At 36.5% G+C, this 27,512-nt stretch overlaps 2 protein-coding genes across 11 annotated transcripts in view; both read left to right on the forward strand.

The window, feature by feature from the left end:
* PLS1 (plastin 1) overlaps nucleotides 1-5,089 on the forward strand; it is a 101,192-nt gene extending 96,103 nt beyond the window's left edge. For 6 of the 7 annotated variants that reach the window (XM_081026248.1, XM_081026247.1, XM_081026244.1 and 3 more), the window contains 3 exons: nucleotides 18-141; nucleotides 2,925-3,049; nucleotides 3,302-5,089. In XM_081026248.1, coding sequence (XP_080882374.1) covers nucleotides 18-141; nucleotides 2,925-3,049; nucleotides 3,302-3,437 — 385 coding nt within the window. In that variant the 3' untranslated portion in view covers nucleotides 3,438-5,089. Of the gene's footprint in view, nucleotides 1-17; nucleotides 142-496; nucleotides 551-2,924; nucleotides 3,050-3,301 lie in introns of those variants that run through there. The other variant, XM_081026250.1, reaches the window with a different exon arrangement.
* A 2,774-nt stretch (nucleotides 5,090-7,863) lies between these two features.
* TRPC1 (transient receptor potential cation channel subfamily C member 1) overlaps nucleotides 7,864-27,512 on the forward strand; it is a 73,327-nt gene continuing 53,678 nt past the window's right edge. Inside the window, exons 1-3 of one of the 4 annotated variants that reach the window (XM_081064636.1) lie at nucleotides 7,864-8,273; nucleotides 18,544-18,698; nucleotides 25,183-25,284. In XM_081064636.1, the coding sequence (XP_080920762.1) occupies nucleotides 7,991-8,273; nucleotides 18,544-18,698; nucleotides 25,183-25,284 (540 nt within the window). In that variant the 5' untranslated portion in view covers nucleotides 7,864-7,990. Of the gene's footprint in view, nucleotides 8,274-18,543; nucleotides 18,699-25,182; nucleotides 25,285-27,512 lie in introns of those variants that run through there. The other 3 variants (XM_081064637.1, XM_081064638.1, XM_081064639.1) reach the window with 3 other exon arrangements.

Raw genomic sequence — 27,512 nt, forward strand, 5'->3', positions numbered from 1 at the left:
CATTTTTTCTGTTACAGGTACACACTGAATGTGTTATCAGATCTTGGAGAAGGTGAAAAAGTAAATGATGAAATTATTATTAAATGGGTCAATCAGACTCTTAAAAGTGCAAACAAAAATACTTCTATTTCCAGCTTCAAGGTAATCAAAAACCATTAAGCAAATTTCTTTTGGTAAGAAATTAAGTTTAGGAAGAAATTTTTATTGTAAGTTACATTGGTTTAGGTTCAGAATTACATTAATGTTATATCTCAGAAACGCAATTTGTGAGCTTAGGCATACTAACTTTTTGGCATGTGTAAACCAAAAATATAGTTTGACTTCTTATGTTTTTGACTGGTTGTCCTATTGACTATAAATGCAAGTTAATATTACCAAGCTCTGGTAATCTAATCTTAAAAAAGAAAGAATAGAGCGAAAACATCCAATTGTCAATGAAAAAGAAAGCTAAAAAGGCATTGTTTACATAGGACCTGTACTGTTTTGTACTCCCTAGCAGCAGTCTCAGAATTGTATTGACAACATTTTCAAGGCCTAACAGAGCCAGCCAAACCGATTCAAGTGGGAAATGAGAAAACTGGTAGGAAAAAATAATTTTCTCATGTGGCTTCATAATGGCACTTACCACTCACTTCTAAGCATTTGTGGATGATTCATAAAGCACTCAATGTGATTTGTACATACATACCCACTAATTTTCATGCATTTCTATTGTTTTGCTTTTGCATGAAAGCTGATGGTAGCTACCAATAAGCATGTCTGCTTGTACACATTCATTCAGTGAGCCTTGTGTTTGTGATTTTATTTAAGTGAAAAACCGGCTATTTGTATTTTTTTAGTGAAATAAAAGAGTGTCAATAGATGAAACCCTAAATTCTCATAAGAGTTATCTACCCATCTTCATTCTCTTCTTTGTCTTGGCTCTGTATGTTTAACGACAGTATAAAGCAGAAGAAATGTCAGAAATTGATAAATTTAGTCTTCTCATCTTTACCCAAAACTGAGCCCACAGGTGGTTTTAACAGCACAGCTAGATGTTGGCAGAGATATTTCCTGAGCCCTAGTGCAAGTGTTTGGTTGTTTTCTTTTTCCCCATCTTGGAAGGAAGTAATGACCTTGAGTTTTTAATGATGCTTATTAAAAAAAAAGAATTTCAGTCCATGATTTGTGTTTGTATATTTTAGAAAAGTAAAACAGGAAAGGGGACATATACAATTCAATGATTGACAGTCATTTAAAATTGTTATACTAAAATTATATGCATTTGTACATTAATTTATAAAAAATAAGCATGTATAATTAAATCAAATACAATGAGAAAATATTTAGAAACAAATTAATAAGTATTTGTTGAGCTCTTAATATGAAGTAACATTTCTAGGTAAAGAAAAAGATATAGAATGTAAGAAATTAATTTGGCCCTCAGAGTGTTCACCATTTATTTGAAAGACAAAATTTGTATAACTGAGATGGTAAGAATACACAATAAATGATAAAAATCCAAAGAATTAATACAACTAATATTGTGGATAAATCTAACTGATCATTTCCAACTAAATGGTCAGTGAAGAGTGGATGGAGAAATTTGGAAATAATTTGCGCATCATAGATAGAGGAGGGACTTGAATTGGTGGAGAACAAGAGTGGAGTAACAAGCAAGAAGGGGTCCATCTTTTTAAATCCAAGAATGTTAGGAGAAGTAGTGAGGCTCCTAAGGGTGGTTCCTAAGGAAGATATGCAGGATGTAGGCTCGGTCAATATTGTGGAGGAATCGGGCCTTAAGGATATTGGTGAGGGGAGTAATGTAAGAAAAGTATTTTAGTAATTCTATTCTGAATGTGGTGAGCAGGATGGATTGAAAGAAGAATGGTGTAGATCCAAGGGTAGAGCATGAGAAGTTGAGGCTGAATTCAAGGTGTGAAGTGATATGGCTCTAGAGTTGGGGGTGAGCACTGAGAATGTTAAGAATGAATAGTTAATTTGCTATTGCAAATAACTCACAAAATTTAGGTTCACCCCTGGCGGCTGTGGATAGGTCAGCTTTCCTTGAAGCACATGTCCATGTGAAGGAGGTATGGATACAGAGCAAAAATGAGTTCTGTTAGAATGGAGAAAGTAGTATGGAATGAGTGGATTCTGGGTAGGCAAGCCACAGTGGCCACTATTCAAGCTGAGAGACAGAACAGATAATTTGTTCAGGTACTGATAAGTGGTAAAATAAATTTAGAGTAGGATTTCTGACTTCAACTGCAATGCTCTATCCACTAGAGTTTGGTTGTTCAGTTTTAGTTTGCCTTGGAGGTAACTTCAAAAATGGAGGGCATCGTGGGCATTAGAGTGGGATAGTATGGGTTCAAATACTTATTGGTTGTGTGAACCAGTCACTTCTGCTCTGTGAACTTTATGCTCTCCATCTGTAAAACAGATTTGTTTCATATCAGGCTGTTAGAAGGATTATATGAGCTGAACATGTAAAATGCAACAAGAATAATGCCTTTGAATATGTTAGTTCCTTTCCACTATTATTTTCATTTTTCTTTCTGAAAAATATTAAGTGAAGGCTTAGGAATCCATGGTCTAAGAAATACATTATTGCTAGAATTTATAAAATGATTAATTTAAAATTCATCCATTCCCTTTCAAAAGTTGTTTTTCACAGAATGGATACTGTAGTTAGCATACTTTAGGAATTGTCACATCCACAGACCTCAGGTATGGTGGTAACTCTACACTGAGCACTGTAAACATGGAACAAAAAGTGTTTTTTTAATGGTTGGTGATGTGTGATGGTTGCAGGAAAGCTGAATGTTAAGTATAAAGAAAATTTATAAATTGCTTTCAGTTATGTCGTTATGACCTTCTGGTCTGATATTTACGAAAATTAAAAGGTGTTTATGAATATTCATCTATTTTTTATTTTCTAGGACAAATCTATTAGCACTAGTTTACCTGTCCTAGATTTAATAGATGCCATTGCACCTAATGCAGTTCGTCAAGAAATGATCAAGAGAGAAGACTTTTCTGATGAGGACAAGCTGAACAATGCTAAGTAAGCCTTTGTGGTTTATATTAGAATGCAGTGGCTCTTTAACTTCTTAAATCCTTACGAGTAAGGTTACAATGTCCTTAAAATTCACATTTTTAAGTACAATTTGTATGGAGAATATGATTTAAAGACTCAACAAACTTAACCTTTTTGTAAAGTTAAATCTTATCAAAATATTTCATTATTTTGTTAACATATATTAAGTGAAAACACAGCAGATAACAAATACCAAGATATTTTTCTTGTCTTTTCAAGATATGCCATTTCAGTTGCTCGAAAGATTGGTGCCCGGATATATGCCTTACCTGATGACCTCGTAGAAGTGAAACCAAAGATGGTTATGACGGTGTTTGCATGCTTGATGGGAAAAGGACTGAACAGATTAAAATAAACATATAATATGATTTTTCTGCCACATTAAACACAGTGAATGCCTCCCAGTTTACAGAATTCTGAAATGCAGTGGGTATTAAACCAGATTATTTGTATGCTTAAAATAGTTATATAATTCATTAATGAGTTCAGTTTCCTGTTCACACTAGATAGAATTTGTCGACCTTTTTGGATAACAGTTAATTTACCAGTAGATACTCAGAATAGAATATGTTCATCATCAAGCTGATGGTTCATGATTAAATTATTTTCGTTTCCTGAAAGTCTCATTAAAACAAGACATTCATTCTTTTTCATAGTTAAAAAAAGATCAATACAAAACATTTTTTGCAGGTCCTGCTGTGAAATGTGTTTTGATTTTGTGTGTGTGTGTTAATTTTGATCATAAATGTCAAAGTCATAATCCAGTTTAATCCCTTTGTTTTTTCCTCCAACTATGTGGTCCAAAACTTTAACTTTTCTGTAAATTTCTATACTGTCTAAAATTTTTAAGTGACAAGTATTGTTCCATTAACATTAAATTTTTTATATATGAGAACTAAACTCTTGAATAAACCTCAAAGTTCATTCTCATATGTAAGAAGCCAGAGCTTTTTACTTAAAACTAAATTTTAACTGCATTGATACTTTACATATGCTAGTTTGGTAATACAGCTTTAATTATGACAGGCAGCACATATATGTTGGTAGGATGTTATTAGAGAAATGTGTGTGTTTTTTTGCATCTGAATTACCCAGGTTTTCTTAAACAGTCTGTATAATTGGTCAGTCAACCAACCATTAAGTATTTGTTGTGCCCCCACTGTGTGTACTTTTTAGTTTGTAGATCTGGTACATGAAGATTTCTTTTAGGAATACTCATTTTGGATGTGCATAAAGTTATTTTTTGACTGATTTCTTCCAAATATTTGTAGTCAAACATTAGCTAGAGGATCTCAAGAAATGTTGACACTATAATATTAGCTTCATACTATAGATGCTAATTTTGATCTATAATAAAGCCCTAAATAATTTAGGACACGCCCACTGAGTATCTTCAGTAGAAAATAACAGAAAGCTAATATTCAACATATTTTCACATGTTTTTTCCACAGTCTCCTACAAGTTGGCAATGTTTGGTTAATGCTTGTGTTAGTTGGGAATAACTAAACCTGAAACCTATTTTTGTCTGAAATTTTAGCAGTAGACCAATTCTTCTGCTAACAAATGAATTCAGAAATCTACTTCCTCTATCTTCCACTGTTAGTGCCAGTGAGCAATACTGCTGTGGAACATAAATGCTGTCACTTTATGTCAATGTGAATGAGTAGTCTAATCCCCCTTCTGCCATTGATTAAAATATACGTGTTGGTAAGAGTGAGATTGTTCATGTGTTTAGAATAGAATTTTTAAACTGAAATCATCAACAGGTGGAACTATGAAATATATTCTTCTACAGAAGAGATATCCTTTCCTTTTATATTTTGATGATTGTTTTCTTATTGAAGATTAAGATATGTTCTTGTTCTTTTGTGAGATTATTTAAATCATGTTTGCCCTTTTGATTTTTTTCACCATTATATTTACTAAGTTATCTGATTTACATGAAATTTAGCACTTTAGAGGGTTTTTTCTCACAAAGTATATTTAATAAAAATTCTGTGTATGTACAAATGTGTCAGTAATAATTTCATTTAAAGAAAAGTATACAATCTTGAAACTTAATCTATCATAAGCTTATTTTCCAAAAAAACAAAAGTGAAATGAAAATAGTAAAACAAAATTCCTAATTAGTAAAACAAATTCCTAAACTAATTATTAAAACAGAATTGTATTAGATTATTTTTAGGGGAGTGAAGGTGGATGTATGGTCCTTTAACATGAAGAATTTTAGTAAATACAATCTGTATGATTACTACAAATTTAGTTTATGCTGAAATAATTTGATAAATCAGTCAATTCAATAACATAAACTTGTCTGTTATGATCCAGGTATGATGCCAGACACTTGAGATTTAGCCGAAAAAATACAGACAAAATTTCCTGATCTCAAGAATCTTCTATCCTAGTGGAGAGACAGATGATAAACAAATGGGAATTTTAGGTAGTGATAAATGCAGTAGGAGAAATGAAACAGGGTAATGTGATAGAGACTGACTTGGGAACTGGATGAAGATTATTTTAGTTGGTGTGGCCAGGGAAGTTCTAAGGATGTGATATTTGGACTGAGATATGAATTATGAAGATATAGGTGATAAGTGTTCAGCAGAGGGCACAAGTGCAAAGGCTCTAAGGCAGGAAGAGTCTTGTAGGCATTTAAGGAAAAGACATAGGTCAATGTGACCTAGGAGTAGTGAGGGAGATGTAAAGAGGGTTGATTCTACTTACAGGACTAGATCTGAATCTGGATTTTCTCCTCCCCAACTGAGTTGTGGCAGCTCTTCTCTTGTGTACCTGTGGTTTGGTGAGTTGCTTTGAGTAATGTGTTCCTTCTGAATCTTGCATACCATTGTTTATCATAACTCATCATGATCTCCATATTACAGATGCAAAATAAACAGATCATATAGGGGATAAAATATCCCACTTTATGCTAGATAAAGAATGTACCAGAAGCAAGAGAGAATACTGCACCTGAGATGATTCAAAAAGACTTCTGAGGGATAGGATGCAGTTGAAACATTGGCTTACTTGGAAGGAGGAGGAAAAGCCCTCTGATACTTTGGAATGCCTCCTAGGATTGTCTACTAAAGTAGATTGGAATTCCCCTGAACCTAAGAAATTAATCCAGCCCCCTGTGCCAGTCCTACAGATAAGGAATCACCTAAACACAGAAGCTTGAATAGATTTCAAAGTGTTACGTATGGTTCTGAGCCATCTGAAATTTTACCCTCAGACACTCTGGAACTTTTGGATGTGTCATGCATGGTTAGAGTTGTTCTGCTACTGAGAAGAATTTACTGGGCTACAAAGAGCACACACACCTAAACTCAAATATATACCACTGTGTTCTCTGGCCAGTTTTACAAGGAGCAATTTTGACATTCCACCAAATACACAAACTTGGAACTTTATTCAACATTATAGAATGAAGGAGTATTATAATTGACTAAAGTTAAAAAAACACAAATGATTCAATAGATAATCAACTGTTGGGAAGTAAATCCATGAAAATGTTTGGGAAGGTGGGCAATCTTGTCTAGTAAGGCCTCTTAGAGAAGATCTAAAGAGGACTTTGATGAGAAAGCTATATTTAGGAAATTTGGGAATTGGTGGTGTCAGGAACAGAGATGGTGCAAATCAACCTCAACAGGACAGGACATATTTCTCTCAAATGTAAGATATTTTGAAGTAAATTTATGTATTGCCTTAAAAACGTAAAGCCTTGAGAGCACAATTGAGGTTTTTGCATGGTTGTGGGAAGCAACTCAAGAAGAGAAATTTTCCATTCTCTGCCACTCCAGGTTTTGAAGGTGCAAGAATCTGCTTTAAAAGCTTGATTAAAAAATATTCAACCAAGTAGCACTTACCGTGCTTCAGTGAGCTTTTGCCTAAAATAACACTCATCTTTTAAAATCAGATTTAGACATGTGAAGATGAACACGAACACACTGGAAGGGCTGATGTAGAGTAGATCCTGAAAATGTGCTTGTCCAATGGTTACATGCCGTTACATCTGAATTACATGCGAATGAATGCAGAACGTCAGGAATGTTACGCCACTTTTACATCATAAAAAGAGCTGTTAAAAGAATAGTCTTTAGAAATGAGGGTAGCTAGCCCAATGTTAGTACACACAAACAGTCTGGCGCACGGCGACGGCCCTCTCCTTTCTGCTTTAGGCAGAGGACGTAAGCATGTGAAATAATCGGACAATTCCACAAGGGGTTTCAACAGAACGCCAAGTCGTCAGAGGCTCCATTAACCATACCGCTGCATATTTACTTAATGCGCAGCAAGAGACGGCGGGGAAATTACCTCGAGCCCGCAAGCTCGGTGTGGAGCGGCTGCGCGGGGCGGGTCGCCTCTTCTCCGCAGCCAGAGCCCTCCAGGCGGCGGCCCGCTGGCCGGGAGCAGGGGGCGGGGCGCTCGCAGGCCCCGCCTCCCCGGCAGGCCCCGCCTCCCCGGCAGGCCCCGCCTCCCCGGCAGGCCCCGCCCGCCATCGAGCCGGTCCCGCCTGCAGGTCCCGCCCTGGTGTCGTCGCTATCGCAGCGGAAAATGACGTGAGGAGAGCCGCTGGCATCTCCTCGCAGCGCAGCTCGGCAGCGGTTCCCACAACCCTGGAGTCCGACGGACCGGGAGTCGCCTCTCGGAGCCCGTCGCCCGCCCATCTGCCGGCCCCCGGCCCCCGGCCCGGCCCCGCGCTCGGCTGCCGCCCTGGCGCGCGCCACCTTGTCGTCCCCGGACGGGCGCGGACCGGCTCGGCCTGGGCGCAGGCGGCTGGGCAGGGGGCGCTGGCCCCGGGGCCGCGCGTGCGCCGCCACCAACCTGGGGCTGTCGGTGGAGGGCGAGTGCTGGCTCCCGGGGGAGGCAGCACCGTCGGGGGCCGGCGGGCCGCGCGCCGAGGCAGCCATGGGGACGACTCACCCCTTTGCCGGGCCCGCGGCGGGGCTGCGGTCGGGGGCCCGGCTGCTGGGGGCCGCGCCGCCGCCTCCTGGCCCGCCGCTTTCCTGGGGCGCGATGGTGGCGGCTTTGTACCCGGGCCGCGACCTGTCGGGCGCCTCCTCCTGCTCCCTGCCTTCCTCCCCATCCTCGTCTTCGTCGCCCGGCGAGGTGATGGCGCTCAAGGATGTGCGGGAGGTGAAGGAGGAGAACACCCTGAACGAGAAGCTGTTCTTGCTGGCGTGCGACAAGGGTGAGCGCTGGACCCCTCCTCCGCGCTGGGCGCCCGCGCTCCGCGCCCGCCTCCGCCCCGCGGCCTGGCGTGGGCTCCCCCGCGGGGTCGGTGTCCGGCGGCCGTGGGGCGCGGCCCGCGGGGGAGCCCCGTCTGCCGCTGAGCCGCTTAGCGACCCGGCCTCGCGTCGGGCTTGCGTTCTTCTGTTCGGAAGCGCCGGGGGTGCGCTCGTTGCAGCCCCCCCGGGAGACAGCGCTGCGGCCCTGCTCGCGGCTCCTCACGGCTGTGGGGTCTCACCCGGTTGTCTGTTCCCCTGTCCGTTCAAGTCTTTCTAGTGTCACAGTATTTCCGTTCAGCCAGCCGGTGCCTTGGTGTTGTCACTGTTGTCACTGTTGAATGGGATTAGGTGTGTCAGTACGGTAGGTGGGGACACAAAGACAGGACTGAAGAAATTCAGCCGTAGCCGCACACTGTCTCCAAATTTACGGAACAACGTTGCTCGTGCTTTTTATGGAAGAGAAAGGTTTGTTGCTCCTGAGCCTTCTTTGGGAAATAAAAGCAGTGCAAAATAATTACAGGGCACAAGTGTGGAATATATTTAATGTCTTTCATTTCAGAAAACTACAGATCCATCACTTTTATGGTCATAAAGTCCTTTCACTGAAGCGTGATTTCTATTGTTGCATATAGTAAAAGGAATGGGAAATCGATTGCCGTAAGACTGCTTTTATTTCCTTGTGTAAAAAAGTGCTGTAAATGCTCTTATTCTAAATTTATTCAGTTTGCCTTTGTTGCCTTAAAAATAAAAGTTATTTTACTAACAAAAAATGGTTTTGTTTGGGAACAACAAAGAATTGCAATTCAGGAGGAGCAAGCTGTAGCAAAAGCCCAACAAAGGAGATTCGGAAAGTTATTTTATGGAGAAAATGGAGGAAGTTGGGAAGGGTAGTTTTGAACAAAAGTGGCTCGGAGAAAACCAATGTTGGTTTCACATTGGCTGCGTTGCTGCGGGTAGTGGGTTTCTTGTAGGAGATGCGAGGTTGGGACCGACCCTTGGTAATTCTTTCCTGTGGACTACTTTCTGTTGGGGTCTGTAATCGACCATCAGTCCTCCCTGGAATTTGACCTCTCCAGGTACTGTGTGTAAGCACCCCGTTCTGTCCTGACACCATTTCAAATGAAGTTTCCCTTTAATTTTCACATCTTACAGTGGCCGTGCTCACTTAGGAAAACTGCTTAGGGTTATACAGACTTCCAGAACATAAACCCAAAGGGCAACTTACGCGGTGAAAAGATTAGCTACAGAGGATTTTTTGTATGTGGGAGTGTGTTTTTAATAAATGGCAGCCACTTTAACCTCCCTTACTGCTTTTGCAGTACGATTTTATTTACACACCTTTTGAAAACACCTTGACATGGGAAGTCCCCCTATGTCTGCTGTCAGCCACTTTTTATGTACTTACGTATTACAATTAAATTATAAAAGCATTTGTTAAAGTCAACCATGGACACAACTTTAAATAGTCTTAACAATGTAAAGAAACAGAATATATGTTTATAACCTCATAAAGATCATTGTGTATGGATTATGTAAAATTATTTAGTATTACTGGAGTGGGTTGTCTGAGTTCTTTTCCCTCAAAATTCTCTGAGAGGGGAGGAAAGAAGATGGTGTTGTACTAGATAAGTAAATGGCTGCTGCAACTATCCCAGCTTACTGAGCTGTGGTTATTTTAAAGCAAATAGAAAGTATGTCAAGAAAGGGAATTTCACATTCCTGTCAAACTGAGGACAGAGGCATGTCCTATGGTTGGAATAAGTACTTGTATGGTAGATATGTTTAGGGTTAATGCATGATGTATCTCAAACAAAAGAGTTTTAATATATGACAGTTTTGTAGCTGTCTAGTAATACCAGTTGAAATAGCTTGGTATTGTCTGTGTCAGTTTCCCATTTTATAACATTATGATCCTTGGAGAGATTTGGCTTTTGGGGGTGGGTGCAAAGTAAATATGCATGCTTTTCCTTCCATATAAGTTTTTAATGAGAGATTAATAGGTATTTTTTGTTTCAGGTATGTTAAAATGAGCTTTTGGGTTAGATTTGGAAAAATGACTTATTTCTTACACTTGTGGAAATTATTTTTACATGGAAAAAATGAGTTATAGTAGTAGTATTTTTTTCATGTTTGTATTCACTGTTAAACCTTCTTTAGCGTTACCTAAACCAAATCTAAATGTGAAAAGTTTCCTGAAGTAGCTATAGCTTCCACTGTTACACACTGGAGGTTTCATCAAACCAAATGGCAGATATTTCCTAAAACAGCTATTTGAAGTAGAGTGCATATGCTTTTCATAGATGATTTCGTTTAATCCTCACAACCCCGTGTGCCATTTCTGTTGTTACCCCCATTTTGTATTAGGAAGTAGTAGAACTAGGATCTAACTTGAGCCTGCACTCTTAGCCACTGTTAGATTGATCAAGTTTTAGGTAAATAAATGGAAATAATGTGTGTTAGAAAAGACACATCCATACTTGGACTTTAGAGATTAAACTTGCTCTATGAATGTTTTATAAACCTTGATTCCTGTGGATTATATTTATCCAGTAAAAGTAAAAACCTTAATAGCACCAGAGCAAATCTACTGTGGAAAATCTTACGTTTCTTACTCTTTTCATTTAGCAATCTTACTCTACATATCTAAAATGTTCATAATATATTACTCTTAGGGAAAATTCCCAAAGTAAAAATTGTGGAGATGAGGTGGTTATGTGTATGTTAGTGGATGGGTGGGCCTTTGAAAGATGTGTACAGATTAAGGAATAAAGAAAAAAACTAGGAAAGAAAAAGATTTTATAGTTTCATTTTATAGTTTTTATAGCTTTAATGTAAGTGAGTTCAATAGATTTAGGTTAAGTGCTGATTGAGGAAGTGGCCACCGAGTAGTGGCTGTTACTGATTTTGAAAATGGGTCAGAATCATCTCAAATTCAACACTGTTTTCTTTCTTTGTATAAAATTTGGAAGAAAAGATGAAAGTTCCTGTGCCAGTGATATAAAGTTAAGTCTAGACCCACCCCCAAGTAAAATTCTCAGAAAGCAGACTTTTTAGACATAGAATGCTGCAATTTAGAGGTAAAAGTTAATTGAAACAAGAGCTATCTATAAATGGGTTTTTTGAAATATTAAGCAGTAATTCCCACCTCCCATGTCTTTTTCCTCTCCCATGAAGAGTTGGTGTGGTAATGAGCCACTTTCATTTGTGGAAGTCTGTGGTGCCTCAGGCCTGCTGGCTGGAGAAAAGGTTATTTAATATGTTTATTTAGGCAACATCTAAACTAAATATAACTCACGCTAATTCATCTCTTAACCTGTTGAGGAGATGGTAGCTTTCAGTATGTGTGTATTTATGAGCTAAACCTATGTAAACCCCTAAATTTGCTGATAATCACTAATCAGTTCTGTGTAGCAAAAGGAACTGATGAAAGGATTCAGTCCAGGATCCAGGCCCTGCTGAATCTCCGTGAACAGCATTCTCTGGAAAGTTATTTGCAGTTAATGAGTCAGGAGGCTCTTCTTGAAATTTCAGCCTGGGATCAGGGAAGAGATGGAGAGAGCTGAATGTGATCTTTATTGTTGGGTTCAGTCTAGTCTATGGAATCTGGTGTCACCTTTGTGGGATGATTTGCTACATTTGTAAGGCTTTGATGCCTGAATTCCTCCATAAACTTGGCATACTTTTGGGTTAAGCATACTTTTAAAGTGGGCAACATTTCTGGGAGAAGTAATAGTAAGCTGCTGTTTTAATAACACCTTAATATACTATTTATTGGGACTTTTTTTTAAGCTGTTTGAGAAGAGATTTTGAAGGAAGCGGTTGGAGAAGATGGCAGTGGGAATAAAAAATAGAGTACTGTACTGGGTATGGGTAATTTATGTTAACTACTTCCTGGGTACTAAGAAGTTTTATGTTGACAAGGGGAAGAAAACGTTGCAGAAAGGAGAGATAAGGAACGTACTGTAGACAAAATTCAACAAACATTTCACAAACTGTCATTAAGCATAGCATTTAAGTATTTTGTACAGGAGCGTTTTTTAAATCACCGATGCTGCTATAGTATACGGTTCGTTGTTATTTTAACAAAAAATACTTTAATCACCAAACTCTTGGTGGATAGTTTATAACAGACTAATCATTGAACGGCTAGCGAACGGCTAGCTGCTTCACAGTACTGTAATATTGGCATTTCTCTGCAGTGATTCCACAAGTGTTCTTTATTTCATTTTTAATTTGCTGCTCTTTTCTATAAATCATCATCCCAATATATCAAGTTCTTAATTGTGTTAAGGCTGTGGAAAAGTGCTTTATCAAGAAAGAACTGACCACAGCCCTATGCTTTAGGAGCTTCTTTTGTAATGGACATGCTCCCCTGTGCTTTTGTGAGGCTCCCTTAGAGAAAAAAATGTTTGTGCCTAATCTGTCTGACGGGAAGAAACAAATGCTCAGTTTAACTAAGATGGCCTATTCGTGATTTGGAGGATGAGATATTCTTAGTACTCAGTCTTCTATCTAGGCAGTTAAAAACAATGTAACCCAAGCCAAGCCCCTTTATCTTGTATGTTATAGACTGAGGGGAAAGATGTTAAAGGATTAAATTTTACTGTGTGGGTATCATTGCCACCCAAGAATAATTCCTCTTCCTCCCTGCTTCCAGTTCTATAAATAACTTCTTCATAACTGACTCCACCAAATTTATGATACTGAGAAGTTTAAGATCTAGGATTAGTAGTTTAATATGCAACGAACAGCTCAAAAGCTATCACTAGGAGATGATAAGTTGTGACTTGTAAGAGCCTAAATGAATTACCAGGACTAAAAGAATTCCAGTACCATATCAATAGAGTTATGAGATTCAGAGGAATTTCTTTGGATGCCAAAACTGTGTGATATATAAAATGGTGATCAACACTGTTATTAATAGTTTCTGTTAATTAAAAAAAAAAACCTCGTGTTTCTTTTCTAGTCATATTTGTTGCTCCATCAGTAATTCTTTTAAATTGTTTTAGCTTCGTGTATTTTGACCAGTAGTGTACTTTTTCAGTTCTATGAATATATATGATTCAAATGTATGTGAGGGTAAATTTAAGCAACACAGTACATCCTTTATGAAACTATTACTACATCCCTGATATAAACTAATGTTTTATACAACTTGCAACATCACTATGACTTGAATCTCAAGTCAAATGTCAGACTAATTACAAAATAAACAATGCTTCTAATGGCTCTAATGGATTCAAGACTATGCTGCTAATTTTTAATTTATTAATGGATTTACTGTAAAATACCAGCATTACCTTCTGTACTCTGAGTATTATTTTTCCTGCAGCAAGCAGTGTGAATCTTTGATCTTTTGCCAAATGATATTCATTGTCATTAATAGTCTTCATTAACAGTCATAAATGGCTAAGAAATTATGGTAATAATTATCTTTTTTCAAAAATATTCCAAGTACTATGAAACATAGTACTTGGAATATTTTTGATACAATTCAGCATACCCTGAGTATCTTTAATTTTGCAGGCTTCATTCACAGCAATGTGATTACAAATACAGTGGAGCCTGTGATAAATATTCGGTTGTATACATTTGGTGCAACTACATTTTAAATCATATCCACTGTAAAAGTTTTGCGTGTATTTTTTTTCTTTTTAGAATTTGGTTCAAACTAATTTGAAGTTTTCTGTAGAGTCAACATTTTAATCAGTATTGTCACTATATTTCTAGATCCAGCAATTGAATTTAATCTTGTTTTTGTATTTTTTTACTTCATCATTCTTTTTCCTCTTAATAATAAAATCTCTTTTAAATGTCTATAGTAATAGTTCAATTAGAAAGTTGTAGTTGCCAAACTCAGAGTGTGTTTATAGAAACTTGGTTTGAAAAGCTTTATAGATTTTTGTGACAGATCAGTCCTCCCATACTTCACAACTAACTGAAAATTTGGTTATTATAAAGTTAAACTGATCAACATTAATGCTCCCATTTCAGTGATGTTGAAATTTACCATATATGCCACAAAATAAAACAAAATGCCAGTGAAGAAAAGATGGAATCATCTGTTTTTAATTGATATTATGACATCTCTCCATTGTATTTCTCAAGGGTTGATCACAGTTGGCAAGAGTGAATTTGTTGCTAACGATCTATGAATGAGATTACCCTGGTATTTTTATATACTATTTCATTTTTTAATTGTTGTTTAGGACTCACTACATTAGTTTCACGACTGCTAATGGGTTAGAACTGTCAGTTTGGAAAACTGGTGAGTTGGAGAGTGGCTCCAGGTAAATTCAGAATGGTAGCAAGGCCTAGATCCCATGGGGATTAGTGAGTCGCAATACAGATTTTGGCATTTATTTTAACTGTAATAGAAAATCTTGAGGATTATAAACTTGATATGATTTGAGGTTTAAAAAGCTCACTTTGGCTGCTGGGTGGTGAGTGGATTAAAAGGGATGGGCCTAGAGCAGGGGTGGACAAACTGGCCTACATTAATGTTGATCAGTTTAATCCACGAAACACTTGTTTCTGTAAGGCCTGCAAGCTAAGAATGGTTTTTACATTTCTTATGGTTGGGAATAAATCAGAAGAAGAATATTTGATAACGTGAAAATTATATGAAAGTAAACTTTAGTTAGTGCTCATAAATAAAGTTTTATTGGAACACATTAAAACTCATTTGTGTACATGTAGCCTGTGGGCACTTTTGTGCTATAAAGGGCAGAGTTGAGCATTTGCATCTGAGGTAGTATGTCCTACAAAGCCTAATATTTGCTATCTGGCCCTTTACAGAGAACATTTATTGACCCGTGTACGAGATTGTAGGCAGCTATCTCAATAAGGAGGCTACTGCAGAGTGCAGGAGAGACGGTGGTGGCTTGGGCTGTGGTGGACGAGTGTGGGAGGTAATCTGGGCTGAGAGAATAATCCTTTTTCCTTCATTGAAAAAAGACAACCATCTAGCCAAAAAAGTAAACCGATTATGTTGCATTTCCTTCAATATATTTTAAAAGACAAAGATGTATGTATATAGCTCTTAAAAGCAACGTAAGTATAAAATGAAAAACATTGATCTATTTTTCTGATGTAAGAAAGCATTTTGTATTGTAATCTTTGTTCTATAACTAGCTTCTTGCTATGTATTTTAAGTTACCTAACCTCTTTTTACATACACACACATCCTAAATATTAACACTGTTCTGGGGTTTTCAAATACAGTACATTGTTTTAAATGGCTTACAAATACAAACTTTGGTGGAATGCTTAGAAACCAATCTAGATTTCATATAGGTCCTGTGACTATAACATGTAATTTTTCATTTGCATGAGTGTGTCAGCCGTGGCAGGGTGGAACTTTTTATTTTTAGAGGTGAAAATTATTTATTAGCTTTTGATTTTTAAGTTTTTTTTTTTCTTTTTTTCCTTATATAACCCCCTGACTGTAATGGAAATAGTCTTTGAAACCTTACGGCTGGAATATTTGACATTTACAATACAATTACTTTTTAAACAGCAATCTACACTTTTAAAATGTGTCGCAGTTGTTTTTGTCCATTTGCAATACCTGAAATTTATAAAATTTTATAAGAATTATATTTATACAGTTCTTCATACTCTTCTGTCTCTAACAATATAGTTGATTTAAATAATCTGAAACCCCTTCTGCTTCAAATCACTTAGAAATGCTAGCTAAAATATAACAAACATCCATTTAAACGAACATCTGAGCTTTCAAGAAAGTAAGGGAAACACTCAGGATCCAAAAACGGAGTAAAGACTGAAAAGCAGAGGAGTGTTTAAGCTGACATTTTTGGTTGCTCCGTCGTTGGGGATAGAGTTATTATTCCAGATAGCATAGGGATTTGAATTTTAATGCTCGCATAGAAGTTGGTTACAAGGCCTTGAGTCTCTACAAAGTGGGGAACTGGAACAACATCCAAGCATAAAACCAGGATCCTTAAAGGAGTATACCTTTAGCAAGGGTTACATGAGGAAAAGAACGCATCTGCCAGCTCAGGAAGACTACCAAGAAACTTGTAGGTAAGATTCCCCTAAGAATTTATAACTGTTCTGCCTCCTTGGTCTGGGGAACCTAAACTGAGAAATCAATATTAAAAAGATTCACAGGGCAGCCAAACCTCTAAGTTATTTGGAAGAAGCAAACACAAAACACACTTGGCGGGACAAGCTTTCAAACTAGCCTGCCAGGATTCCCACAGGTAAGCTGCATGAAGATGAGTTTGCAGTACCCAATTAAAAAATTCAGAAAAACCATCATCCATTATTATAAATCTGTGGCTAAAACATATAGGATTAAATCCCTAAGACCTTCAGATAATTATCATATAGAGATGATAAAATAAGTATGTTTAAAATGACGAAAAGGTTAAAATAAGGAAAGGAAAACATGAGAAAGTAAATCAAAAGATGTGGAAAGGAATACAATAAAACTTACAGAAATAAAATAAGTCATTAAAAATATATTTTTAAAAATCAATGAATGAGTTAATCAGCAGGTAATTGAAGGAAGAGTAAATGACTAGAAGAGCCATCTGAACAAATTAACCCAGAATGCAGGAGAAAAAGAGGAAAATAATAGAGACACAGAAGTTGGAATGAGAATCCAACATAATATCTAATAGAAGTTCCAATAGGAGAAAATAATAAGATAGGGATGAAGCAATATTTGAAGTGATAATGGTTGAAACTATTACATAATGAAGGGCAGTTCTTAGATTTAGAAAGTCTAATGAGTTCAGAGCAGGATAAATTAAAAATTAATCTTCACTTAGACACATCGTGAAACCCAAGAAAATACAGCATTTTTAATGGAGAGTATTCTAAGATACTGAAACTCATCTGAAATAAGGTTTGAAATGTTTTCCAGCAATAGTGATACATTTTCACTACGTGTTCACTGTTCATTCAACTTGTGACTAAGCTTTATTTTGTGAAGCATTTGGAAGGTTTTTGCTGTGGAACATTAGTGTCTTAATTAGTATTGCTCTGAGGAAAATATTTCTTTTTGTGACTAGTTTTCTTGAGGGAACTAAGGAAATACACCATCAGAAAAGTTACCATTTACCTTCTAAAATATGTGGTGACTTTAAAGTCATTGGTTTAAAGTAATAGCAAATTTATTTGAAATTTTAACCAAAAAAACAAATCTTACCTTCTTAGTCATTTAGTCAAGTTTTAGGATTTAATTTTTCTTTATCATGAAATCATTCATTTTTCTTTCTGGTTTCCACTCTGTTCTTTTCCTGTTTCTTATTCATAGGTGTCTAAGGAACAACTATATTTGCAAGTCACTTAAAATAGTTTATTCAAAAGTAAAATGAAATAAAACCCACTTTGCTTTCTTAGTCTAGTTAATTAACATTTCCCTTTTAATTTATTCCCCTTATTACTGCATCAGCTGATCAGCAGACATACAGTGGACCCTCCATGAAAATGATTACCTCCTTAATTATTCTCATTTTCCCCCAGGGATCAACTGTTTCGATGTGGGCTAGAGTGAGGCACAAGGAAATCTGTGCTGACAGGTCAAAATTTTATTTTGATATATTCTGACTTTGGCCTCTACCAGCATTAATTGTAGTCCTGCCTTAGAGTTTTGTGAATTGAATGTTCCCTAGGTCATTTAAACAGTTTCATTCATGAGATAGGGCGTGCGTGCGTGCGTGTGTAGAGTGGGGAGGAGAGGAGAGGAATTTCAGGCACTCTTTTCTCAAGCATGCACACATTCACATTGCCTTTCCAAAGTACGTAAGACCTCTTCAGAATATCCTCCACTTACTAAATCTCATTTTAAACCATTATGATGTGGGGGTAAATGCATGTTTGTTTTTGAGATGTAAAACTTAAATCCTTTAAGCTTCTAATTTTTCTAACTTCCAGTCTGTGCTTCTGGAAATTCTTTATTTAAATATCTTCTAAATGTTTCCCTCCTTATAATCATTCAGTTATGAATTTTCAACTAATAACTTATTCAAACTATTCAAACTGTACATTAAAATTTTTCTACTTTTCAGGTTTACAGCCGTTGTAAATATTATTTTATTCGTTATAAGTTTTCAGCAAGGAAATGTTCACATTTTCTTTGCACATTTCCATATACAAAAATGAATTTATATTTTTTAATCTTTTAAATCAACAGGCTAAGTTTTCTTTACAGTCATTTAATACGTCATGAATATTAAATTATGTTTGTGTATTGTTATTTAGGTGACTATTATATGGTTAAAAAGATTTTGGAGGAAAACAATTCAGGTGATTTGAACATAAATTGCATAGATGTGCTTGGGAGAAATGCTGTCACCATAACTATTGAAAACGAAAACTTGGATATACTGCAGCTTCTTTTGGACTACGGTTGTCAGGTACAAGGCTAGAAAATTTGATCCAGTAGCTTCTAAGTACTGTTAGATGTGCCATGTTTTCTTCTTTCTAGTTTCCTCTCTCCCTCTCTCCTTCCTTATCTTTTTCCTCCCCCTTCCTCCCTTTCTCTCTCTCTTTCTTCTCTTTCTTTCACTTTTTATTTGGTTTTGAGCCACGAAGAGTTTTAAAAATACACCAAAAGTCATTTTTAAAAACTATAATATTTTGACTTGATTTATTTTTTTCCTCCCAACTTTCACTTTTCTCCCTTATATGTTGTACATCTGACAGGTGACAGGTAAAATTATGACTTATTAAAGATGACTTTGTTTTGATTATATTATTATATATCTAAGAATGTACAAGTGTTCTGGAAGTATCGGGGAATAGGTTTTTCTATGACCTATATAATTTACAAACTTAAGAACAAAATTCTCATGACTCAAAATAATTTTCAATTTGCTGATTTTTTTCTAAGTTTTATTAAATTTTCCTTTCTTCCCGAAATGTAATGTTTGCTTATAACGAAAGGTGAATGAAGTTTTTAAATCTGGAAAATATCAACCTTTCCTGTCTTTATCAGTTCAGGCAGAAAAGCAGGCATGTGTATAAGTCTTGAAAGAATTTAGTCAGGAGATTCTGAAGGAAATTCAGTAATGTTTTTTCCTTTTTAGTTGCCTGTGATGGGACTTAGCACATGAATTCTGGCTCTTTTGTTTTCTTTCTTTCAAATAGTATTATTGTTTGCTCTGTTGCAGCTTTAATGTAATTATATATGTGTGTATATATATATATATATCACACATATATATATAGAGAGAGACAGACAGACACATCAGGAAGCACTCAGAACAGTTAAAAATATAAGTAGGTTGGTTCTATCAACATTTCTATTATATATATATATATGTATTGAAACATATAGTAATATCTCTACATAGACATATTTAGAGTAGAAAAAGAAATTGCTTTCCTAGCAATTTCAGTTATCCAGAGCACCGGCAAGAACCAGAAAGTAAGTACAAAATACCTGAGCAGCCAGAGTAGATGACGTGAAGTTTCCTATTTATGAACTTTATTCGGAGGAGTACTTCTGGGGCCCTCCTTCAGGGTCTCTTTTTTCTCATTTTAGAGTCCACTTTAACAAACTTCATTACTTAGTTTTTTAATCCATAGAGAATTAGAGGGACAACAGAAGGGTATGAGGGTTGTAGTGGAACAAAATAAAGCACTGTACCTCGACTATTTAATAAAGAGGTTGACAGCACTACTTCTGTGATCATCTCTGAGGGAGCCATAAGGTAGAGTGGTAATTAATGTCTATAACGATGGCCCAGAGTCAGTAAAAAAAAAATTAAATTATATTCAGTGCCTACTACTTTGGAAGAAAGAAGAATATATATAGTACTTCTAAAAGCAGAAAACTTCCATCAAAATAGTTTAAATTTCTAAACTAAATACTTAAAGGCATAAGCTTCAGTTACCTAGAAAATAAGGTTATAAAGGAAGTCCTGGATGATTCTGGACAAAAAGGTATTATGGTATAATAATCATTTTTGTCTTTTTCCCCCCCTTTTTTCTTCCCCCCCCCCCCCACCCCGGTTCAAGCCGTTGTGTCTCAGTCTAGCTGTGTAGGACACAGCTCCCTGGCCCAGGCTGGTGTTATGAGTCTGAGGCAGTTGGTCGCTGGTTGTAGATTGGCAGTTCACAGCAGCTCAGGCAGCTCTCACTGGCTCTCTCCAGCTGGTGGCCACTCATGATGTGCCAACTTCTGGCTGCTCACCGCAGCCCAGCTCCAGGGAGAGCCACTGTTCACAGTCTTAGCTGTAGAGGGCGCAGCTCACTGGCCCATGTGGGACTAGAACCAGCGATCTCAGGGTTAGGAGCACAGCGCTCCAATCACCTGAGCCACCAAGCTGGCCCCATTTTTGTCTTTTTACACATATGATTATGCATATAATAATTCTGCAGCATACATGGTTCTTCACATACCTGATTACATGTGAACCTCTTGGCCAGTCTATATAGATGTTACAGTTTATAGGTCAGAAAACTGAGGCTCATAGACTTTAATGAACTGCCCAAACCTCTAAAATAAGGTAAACCTAAAATTTGAACCTGATCTTCTGACTGCAAATCCCTTGCTCTTTCCAGCTCCGCATGTTCTGTCTCAGGTTATCTGTGTCTTATCTATAACTCAGCAGATGTCCAAGGCCTTCCATTGGGTGTGGAAATGAATAAGTAAAACATGAGTTCTGTACTAAAGGATATTAAAACTAATTGGACAAGGAAAGTACATGTGAATTTCAAGTCAATTAAAAAGTACGAAAGTATATTTGCTAAGTGCTGAGTGGTACTAATACTTGACCCTTGTATATCGCTTTGAGTGTTTGCATGTATTTTATCTTGTGTTACACTAGTGGTTCTCAACTGGACAGTTTTACCCTCCCCCCCCGGGGGACACTTGACAATGTCTGGAGACATATTTGGTTTCACAGCTGGGAGTGAGTTACTACTGGCATCTGGTGAGTAAAGGCTACAGATGCTGCTGAACATCCGACAGCCCCCCAAAGCAAAGAATTATCTGGCTCCAAACGTCAGCAGGGCCAGTATTGAGAAAACCTGTGTTACCAGTGTTTTCCTAGCCGGCCCGTCAGCTCTAATGCGTCTTTTGGAGTAAAAATTAATATAAGACCCAGTATATTATATTATATTATACCCAGTCTTATATTAAAATATTTGGATTGGATAGTAGTGGGAAATATTTGGAAAAATAACTAAACCAAAACTGATGAAAATGACCTGATTGCAGATTAAGGAATTTGGGTTTTATATGATAGATAGTGAGGTCATGAAGTGATTTTTGAGGAAGATGTGATATGTCCAGTGGTATTGTAGGGTTGTATTGTGTTTAGTGGCTGTGTTGAGTACCATACATTAAAAAATGGAAAACGGGGACGACTGTAGCTTGGGTGAGTAGTTTTTATAGTAATCCAGACATGAAGAGGTTAAAGCCTGAACTGGAATAGTGTGTAAGAATAGGAAGAACGTGGCAGGTGTGAGAGATGTTATGAAGGAAGAATTGATAGAATTTAGCGAGTGTTTAAATTTGGAGGGGAGAATTGCAAAGGATGATGTGGAAATCTTAAACATGGGTGACCTTGAGGATGAAAGAAAAAGAGGAAGAATAGTCAAACTTGGGGCAGAGAAATGTGAATTTCTCGTTTATTTGGGGGTATCAGGCAGTCTCCAGTGGACAGGTACCGATGCAGATTGCATCTCTGGGGAGAGGTCGGGCTGGAGAGATACAGCAGTCACAGATATGCGGATCACCAACATCGTGAGTGGGAGAAATCACAGAGGAGAGCACATGGCTGGTGCCAGCTATTTATTGGGGAGCATATCCATTAATAAAGGGCATCAGGAGGGGAGGAATTCACTGAAGGAGTTCGGATAGTACAACGTTGTGAAAAACCAGACACAGTTTTAGTATGTTGCTTAGATATCAAGGAAAATGAGAAGGTACGGAAGGAAGGCCACTGGATATTGAAACTTGCATCAGTGGAATTAGAGAAAATTATATGCATGGATTTTAGAATTTTGACAAAGTAAGAGGAAGAAAACTTGAGTGGTAAGAGAAGGATAGGATCAGGTCAAGTTAGCAAAGGGAAGGACGTAGTTCATGTTTTGGGAGATGGGGACTAAGACTGGGCTCTCTGCAAATGAAGGACCAAGGTCCTATAGAAGAAAGAAAAGCATTAAACAGAATACCAAGGTGAAATACTTAGTGTCAGAAAAGAAGTAAGTAGCTTTTACTCTGAGCTTAGAAGAGAGAGCATGGGAATTGTCAAAAATTCGGAGGTAAGAAGGAAGATAGCAACCTCATTAATACATAGTAAGTATATAATTGAATAAATTTTAATAAGGAATGGTCAAATATCTGAGAAATTGGGAAGCAAAACTAATGGTATTTTGTATACCTATAGATATTTTTAAATAATTTAAAACATTCTTTTCAGAAATGCCTTTGATTTCTCAAATAACATACCATTTATGTAGACTAACTCCTAAATGATCTGACTTTTTTATATAAATATTTTATACCTGAAGCTTATCCTTTTAAGAATTGAAAGATTTAACATGAATCTTTCTTTATTTTTTACTAAATAGTGTATCTGAATATAATTTAACTTTACCATCATAAGTGGGAATCTTTGAGCATGCAATTCTCGTTTTACTTTGCTTCATAGAGTCAAACTCTTAACATGTTTGTTCTTACATTAAATGGCCTTAGACTGCTGCGTATTGATAATGATTTTGCTGTACTTCTCTTTTCAGTGGTCAACTTTTAGCAATTTTTTTCCTTTCTCCCTACTCCATGGTTTTAAAAAAAATACTTTTTTATTAGTTTTAGGTGTACAAAGTAACATAATAGTTAGACATTTACACCCCTCACAAAGTGATAACCTGCCTCCCCCAATCTGCTACCCCTCTGACATCTTATATAGCTGTTAGAATACGATTGACTATCTTCCTTATGCTGTACTCTACCTCCCATGAGTGTGTGTGTGTTCTTTTTTTTCTTTCTTATAGTTGACATACAATACTATTCTACTTCAGGTTCAGGTGTACAGCACCATGGTCAGACATCTACACAGTCTATGACGTGACCCCCCTGATAAGTCTAATACCCATCTGGCACCCTACATGATCTTTACAACATCATTGATTATATTCCCCATACTGTATTTCATATCCCCGTGACTATATTGTGTCTACTAATTTATTCTTTCTAATCCCTTCACCTTCTCCCCCATTCCCTCCCCTCTCCCATCTAGCAACCGATAGTGTGTTTTTTTTCTACATCTCTGAGTCTATTTCTGTTTTATTTGCTCCTTTATTCTGTTCTCTACTTTGTTGGTTTTAATCTCACTGCTCTCTTATTCAGTAAAGACCTGAAGGATTCTTGGGGAAACCAGATATCCGACATTTATAGACAACTATACTCGTAAATCTGTGTGGTTGAGGCAGTTCTTTCTGGGAGATAATGCCCATGAAGTTAGTTTGTGATGGCTCAGTACGGTTTTGGGGGGAAAATTTGCAGCTGGACCCATGGCTACATTTCAGGTTGTTGGAGTTGCCTGGTTATTGACTTTGAGAGCAGTGGCATTTCTATAGTAAGCTTTATAGGTTAAAATTTTAAATCAAAAATAAAATGTTAAGTAGTAATGCACACATGGTTCTCTTGATTTGTTTGTTTCACCTGACCAAGTACAGTAAAAACCTAAGAGGAATGTTTGCCAAGCGAATAATAATGCTAAATTTTAAAGAATAGGCTGCAGTCCAATGAACCCTAAAAGTTTTAAGGGATAAAATAATGAATTAAATTTCCCATAAGGGTGAGAATACTTAGGTGGTTCCTAATGGTTGAATGTGGCCCCCAACACATTTTTGGGGATGCTTAATCCTATTTTTAGATATCCAGATAAAGTAGATGAAACTTTTATTCTTTTTAGCTACAAAGAATATTAAAGATATTATGTCATTTCATTTTTAAGAGAGAGAACATTGATTTAAATAGTTGACAAAGCTTATAACAGTTAAAAATGTACAGACTGAAAATAAATGCAGCATTTTCTTAGATTAAATAGTTATTTCTCTCCATTGTCCCTTCTGTCTTAAGGGTTTTCCTTAAAAAACAACAACAACAACAAACAAACAAAAGGAAACCCCAAACCCTGATATCACAGTTGCCCAGGATCATAATAGAACCGTATGTAGACTTTGTTACTGAAAGTTGAGAGTCCCCATTTCCTCGGCTTCTATGAACTTTTTCCTCTTGTCAAAGTTGAAGCTTCAAAGTGAGCTGTAGTTTGGGAGGAAAGCTCTTCAGTCACGTTGCCGCCCTGTCCAGAACGACATTGGTAGCCTAGTTCTTTGTGGTTCTTACTTGATAAGATTGTTGATGTTAATGTCAGGCCTGTGCCATGTCAGTCATCCGAATACATTTTCAGGATAAGAGCAGAGAGCCTTCTCTCCCCACCACCCTTAGATTTTTCCATTGTCCCCTATCGGCACTTTTGCATTGATGATCGTTTTTTATGAGACTGAACACAGTCCTTTACTGTAGTAACAGTTCTTGGCAATTTCTTTTATAGACTTGGAATGTTAAGAATTTTTTGGTCCAAAGTTCAAAAGTAAAGATCTTGAAAAAAATTTTCCCCTTAAAACATTGCGTAGGTCACAGCATTCCATTAACAAGGCCTTCTGTCAAGCACTCATTACTGACGGCTCAGAAATGCATGTTGTGCACACAGTACTGCGACGGCGAGCAGATGTGCTGTTGGGCGTCTGTATTTGTGAAAATTCACTGTTATTATATATAACACAGTTTCAGTCTTAGAGAGAGTTTTATTTATGAATTAGTAAAAATAGTTTACCTTTTTATCCTCCATTTTCATTTTTAACTTTTTTTTTTTTTTGAAGTCCACAGATGCACTTTTGGTGGCAATCGACTCTGAAGTAGTGGGAGCTGTTGATATACTACTTAATCATCGACCAAAACGATCATCAAGACCAAGTATAGTAGTTAGTACTCTTAAATGTTTATTAATTTGGATTTCTAAACCAAAATAGATCTCTTGCCCCATTTGCCATTTTTTTCTTCCCCCAAATTTATTTTGTCTTAAAGAATTTTTTTTTTAATCTATAAAAATATTGCTTTAGAGGAAGTAGACTCTTGTAAGAATAATGAATATTGCTTTTGGGAAACCTTTTTGAAATTAGTGGTATTTCCATAATTTTGTCAGTGTAGACCAATATTTTGAGTTTAGAACATTCTGCAGGTTAAGTTGAAAATACAAATTAGTTTCCACATTAATGTAAGAATTAAATATAAACAATGAAACCGTAAGAAAATGTAGGTGAATTATTTTAACTGATTGGGAGTTGAAGGACTTTCCATGCATAAAAGCAATAGAGAAAAATCACAGTCTCACAGCCTTTGGCTGTATAGAATTCAAATTTCTGGAATTCAGACAGCAGGCAAAATTTATAAAGCAGGTGGATAACTGGCAAAAGATATTTTCAGCATATATCACAAATTCATACTTTTTATTAGACAAACCAGTGAAAAACACCAAAATCAGAAAAGCATATGGAAAAAAAATCTCAGAAAAATAAAATACAAATTATTAAACCTTACTGAAAATCAAATATATTAATTTTTGCTTATCAAATTAGCAGAGATTTAAAAAAAAAATCACTAATGGCAAGGGAATAACACAGTTTCCTACACCATTGGTTGCGAGGGTGATTTGGAAAGCACTGGCAGGATATGGCGTAAACAAGAAATATGTTCATATTCTTTAACTTATGCTTCCTCGTCTAGGAACTTACAAGCAAATGGTCAGAAATGTGGATAAAAATGTTAATTGTAACCTCATTTGTAGCAATGCAAAAAAACATATAACATAATCTAAACATCCCCAAATAGAAGATTGGAAATGTAAATGACATACATATTAAAGTGGTATTTTTTAAAGAGTATTTAGGAACATGGAAAAATATAATAGGAAGTGAAAAAAACGAGAATAGTAAACTGTACATATAATATGATCCAAGGTTAAAAATAATGCATAGAAAAAGAACTGTATGGAAATGTAGCAAAACGTTACCTAACAGCAATCATCTCATTGCCAGATTAAGGATATTTTTTTTTTTTACTGTTTTTATTTTTCTTCCTTTTGTGAGTAGAAGGTTGTCATCAATAATCAGACAAATAGTACAATGAGGTATTTGTACATAAAATTTTTTTTAATTGTAACATTATTGATGAGGATTAGTGAAACAAGCAGTTTAAATAACTTCTGGGAGTATAAACTAGCAGCTATACTCAGAAGAAAAATATTGTTTTAAGAAAGAATTATAAATTGATTGCAGATTATCTGCCATTATCTGAGAATGACGAACAACTCCACTAAACTGCATACTTTATCATGAATTAACTGAAATATTTTACTCAAATTTAGACTATGAAAAAGTTTGTGTAAGCGTGGCTTTCTCCAGAGTATAGTACCAACTAGTAGTTTAAGTGATGGTAAGAGACCAACAGGAGCAGGGAAAAAGGGAGTAAAAATATAGCCCCTGTCCAAAGGATCAGAAATATCTACAATCCTGTTCAATTTTTTGTCATCTATCCTGCGGTTACTATTATTTTTGGTATGCCTAGTCCACCGTCTAGTCTTTTAACCCATTTACTTCCTTGGAGGGAGGGTGGGTGGGCTGGGGTATTTGAGCAACTGACTCATATTTCATCACCATTTGAATCATCTCTGCCAATTGAATCTTGGGTTGTAAGGCTGCAGTAGTCTTCAACTACTCAGTGAAAAAGCACTTTGACTTTATCTCTATCAAAAAGCCTTCGTTTGCATACTTCCAGTGACAACAAGATCACGTATTAACAACTCTATTACTTCTAGATAGGCAATGTCAGATATTTTCTACACTTTTTTTTAAACCATTTTAGTGAATTCATTTTGAATTCTTGGCTTATCATAATTATCTTTAGATAAATTTTGACTTTCAAACACAGGCTGTTTTTTGATAGTACTTAGATTATAGTATGAACAATGAAATTATAAACTTTTATCTAGCTCTTATAGTGTTTTTCATCTAGTTAAGTGTGTTTCATAGGAAAAATGAGGACCATTTTTCTCTTAAGGGATTGAATACAATTTTCTCCTATTTATGACCAGTAATAAGGGAGAAAAGTTCTAAATTTTTAAATTTCTGTGTAATTTTAAAATGAATTCATT

The sequence above is a fragment of the Rhinolophus hipposideros genome, assembly GCF_964194185.1.
Source record: "Rhinolophus hipposideros genome assembly, chromosome: 2".
Taxonomy (NCBI): domain Eukaryota; kingdom Metazoa; phylum Chordata; class Mammalia; order Chiroptera; family Rhinolophidae; genus Rhinolophus; species Rhinolophus hipposideros.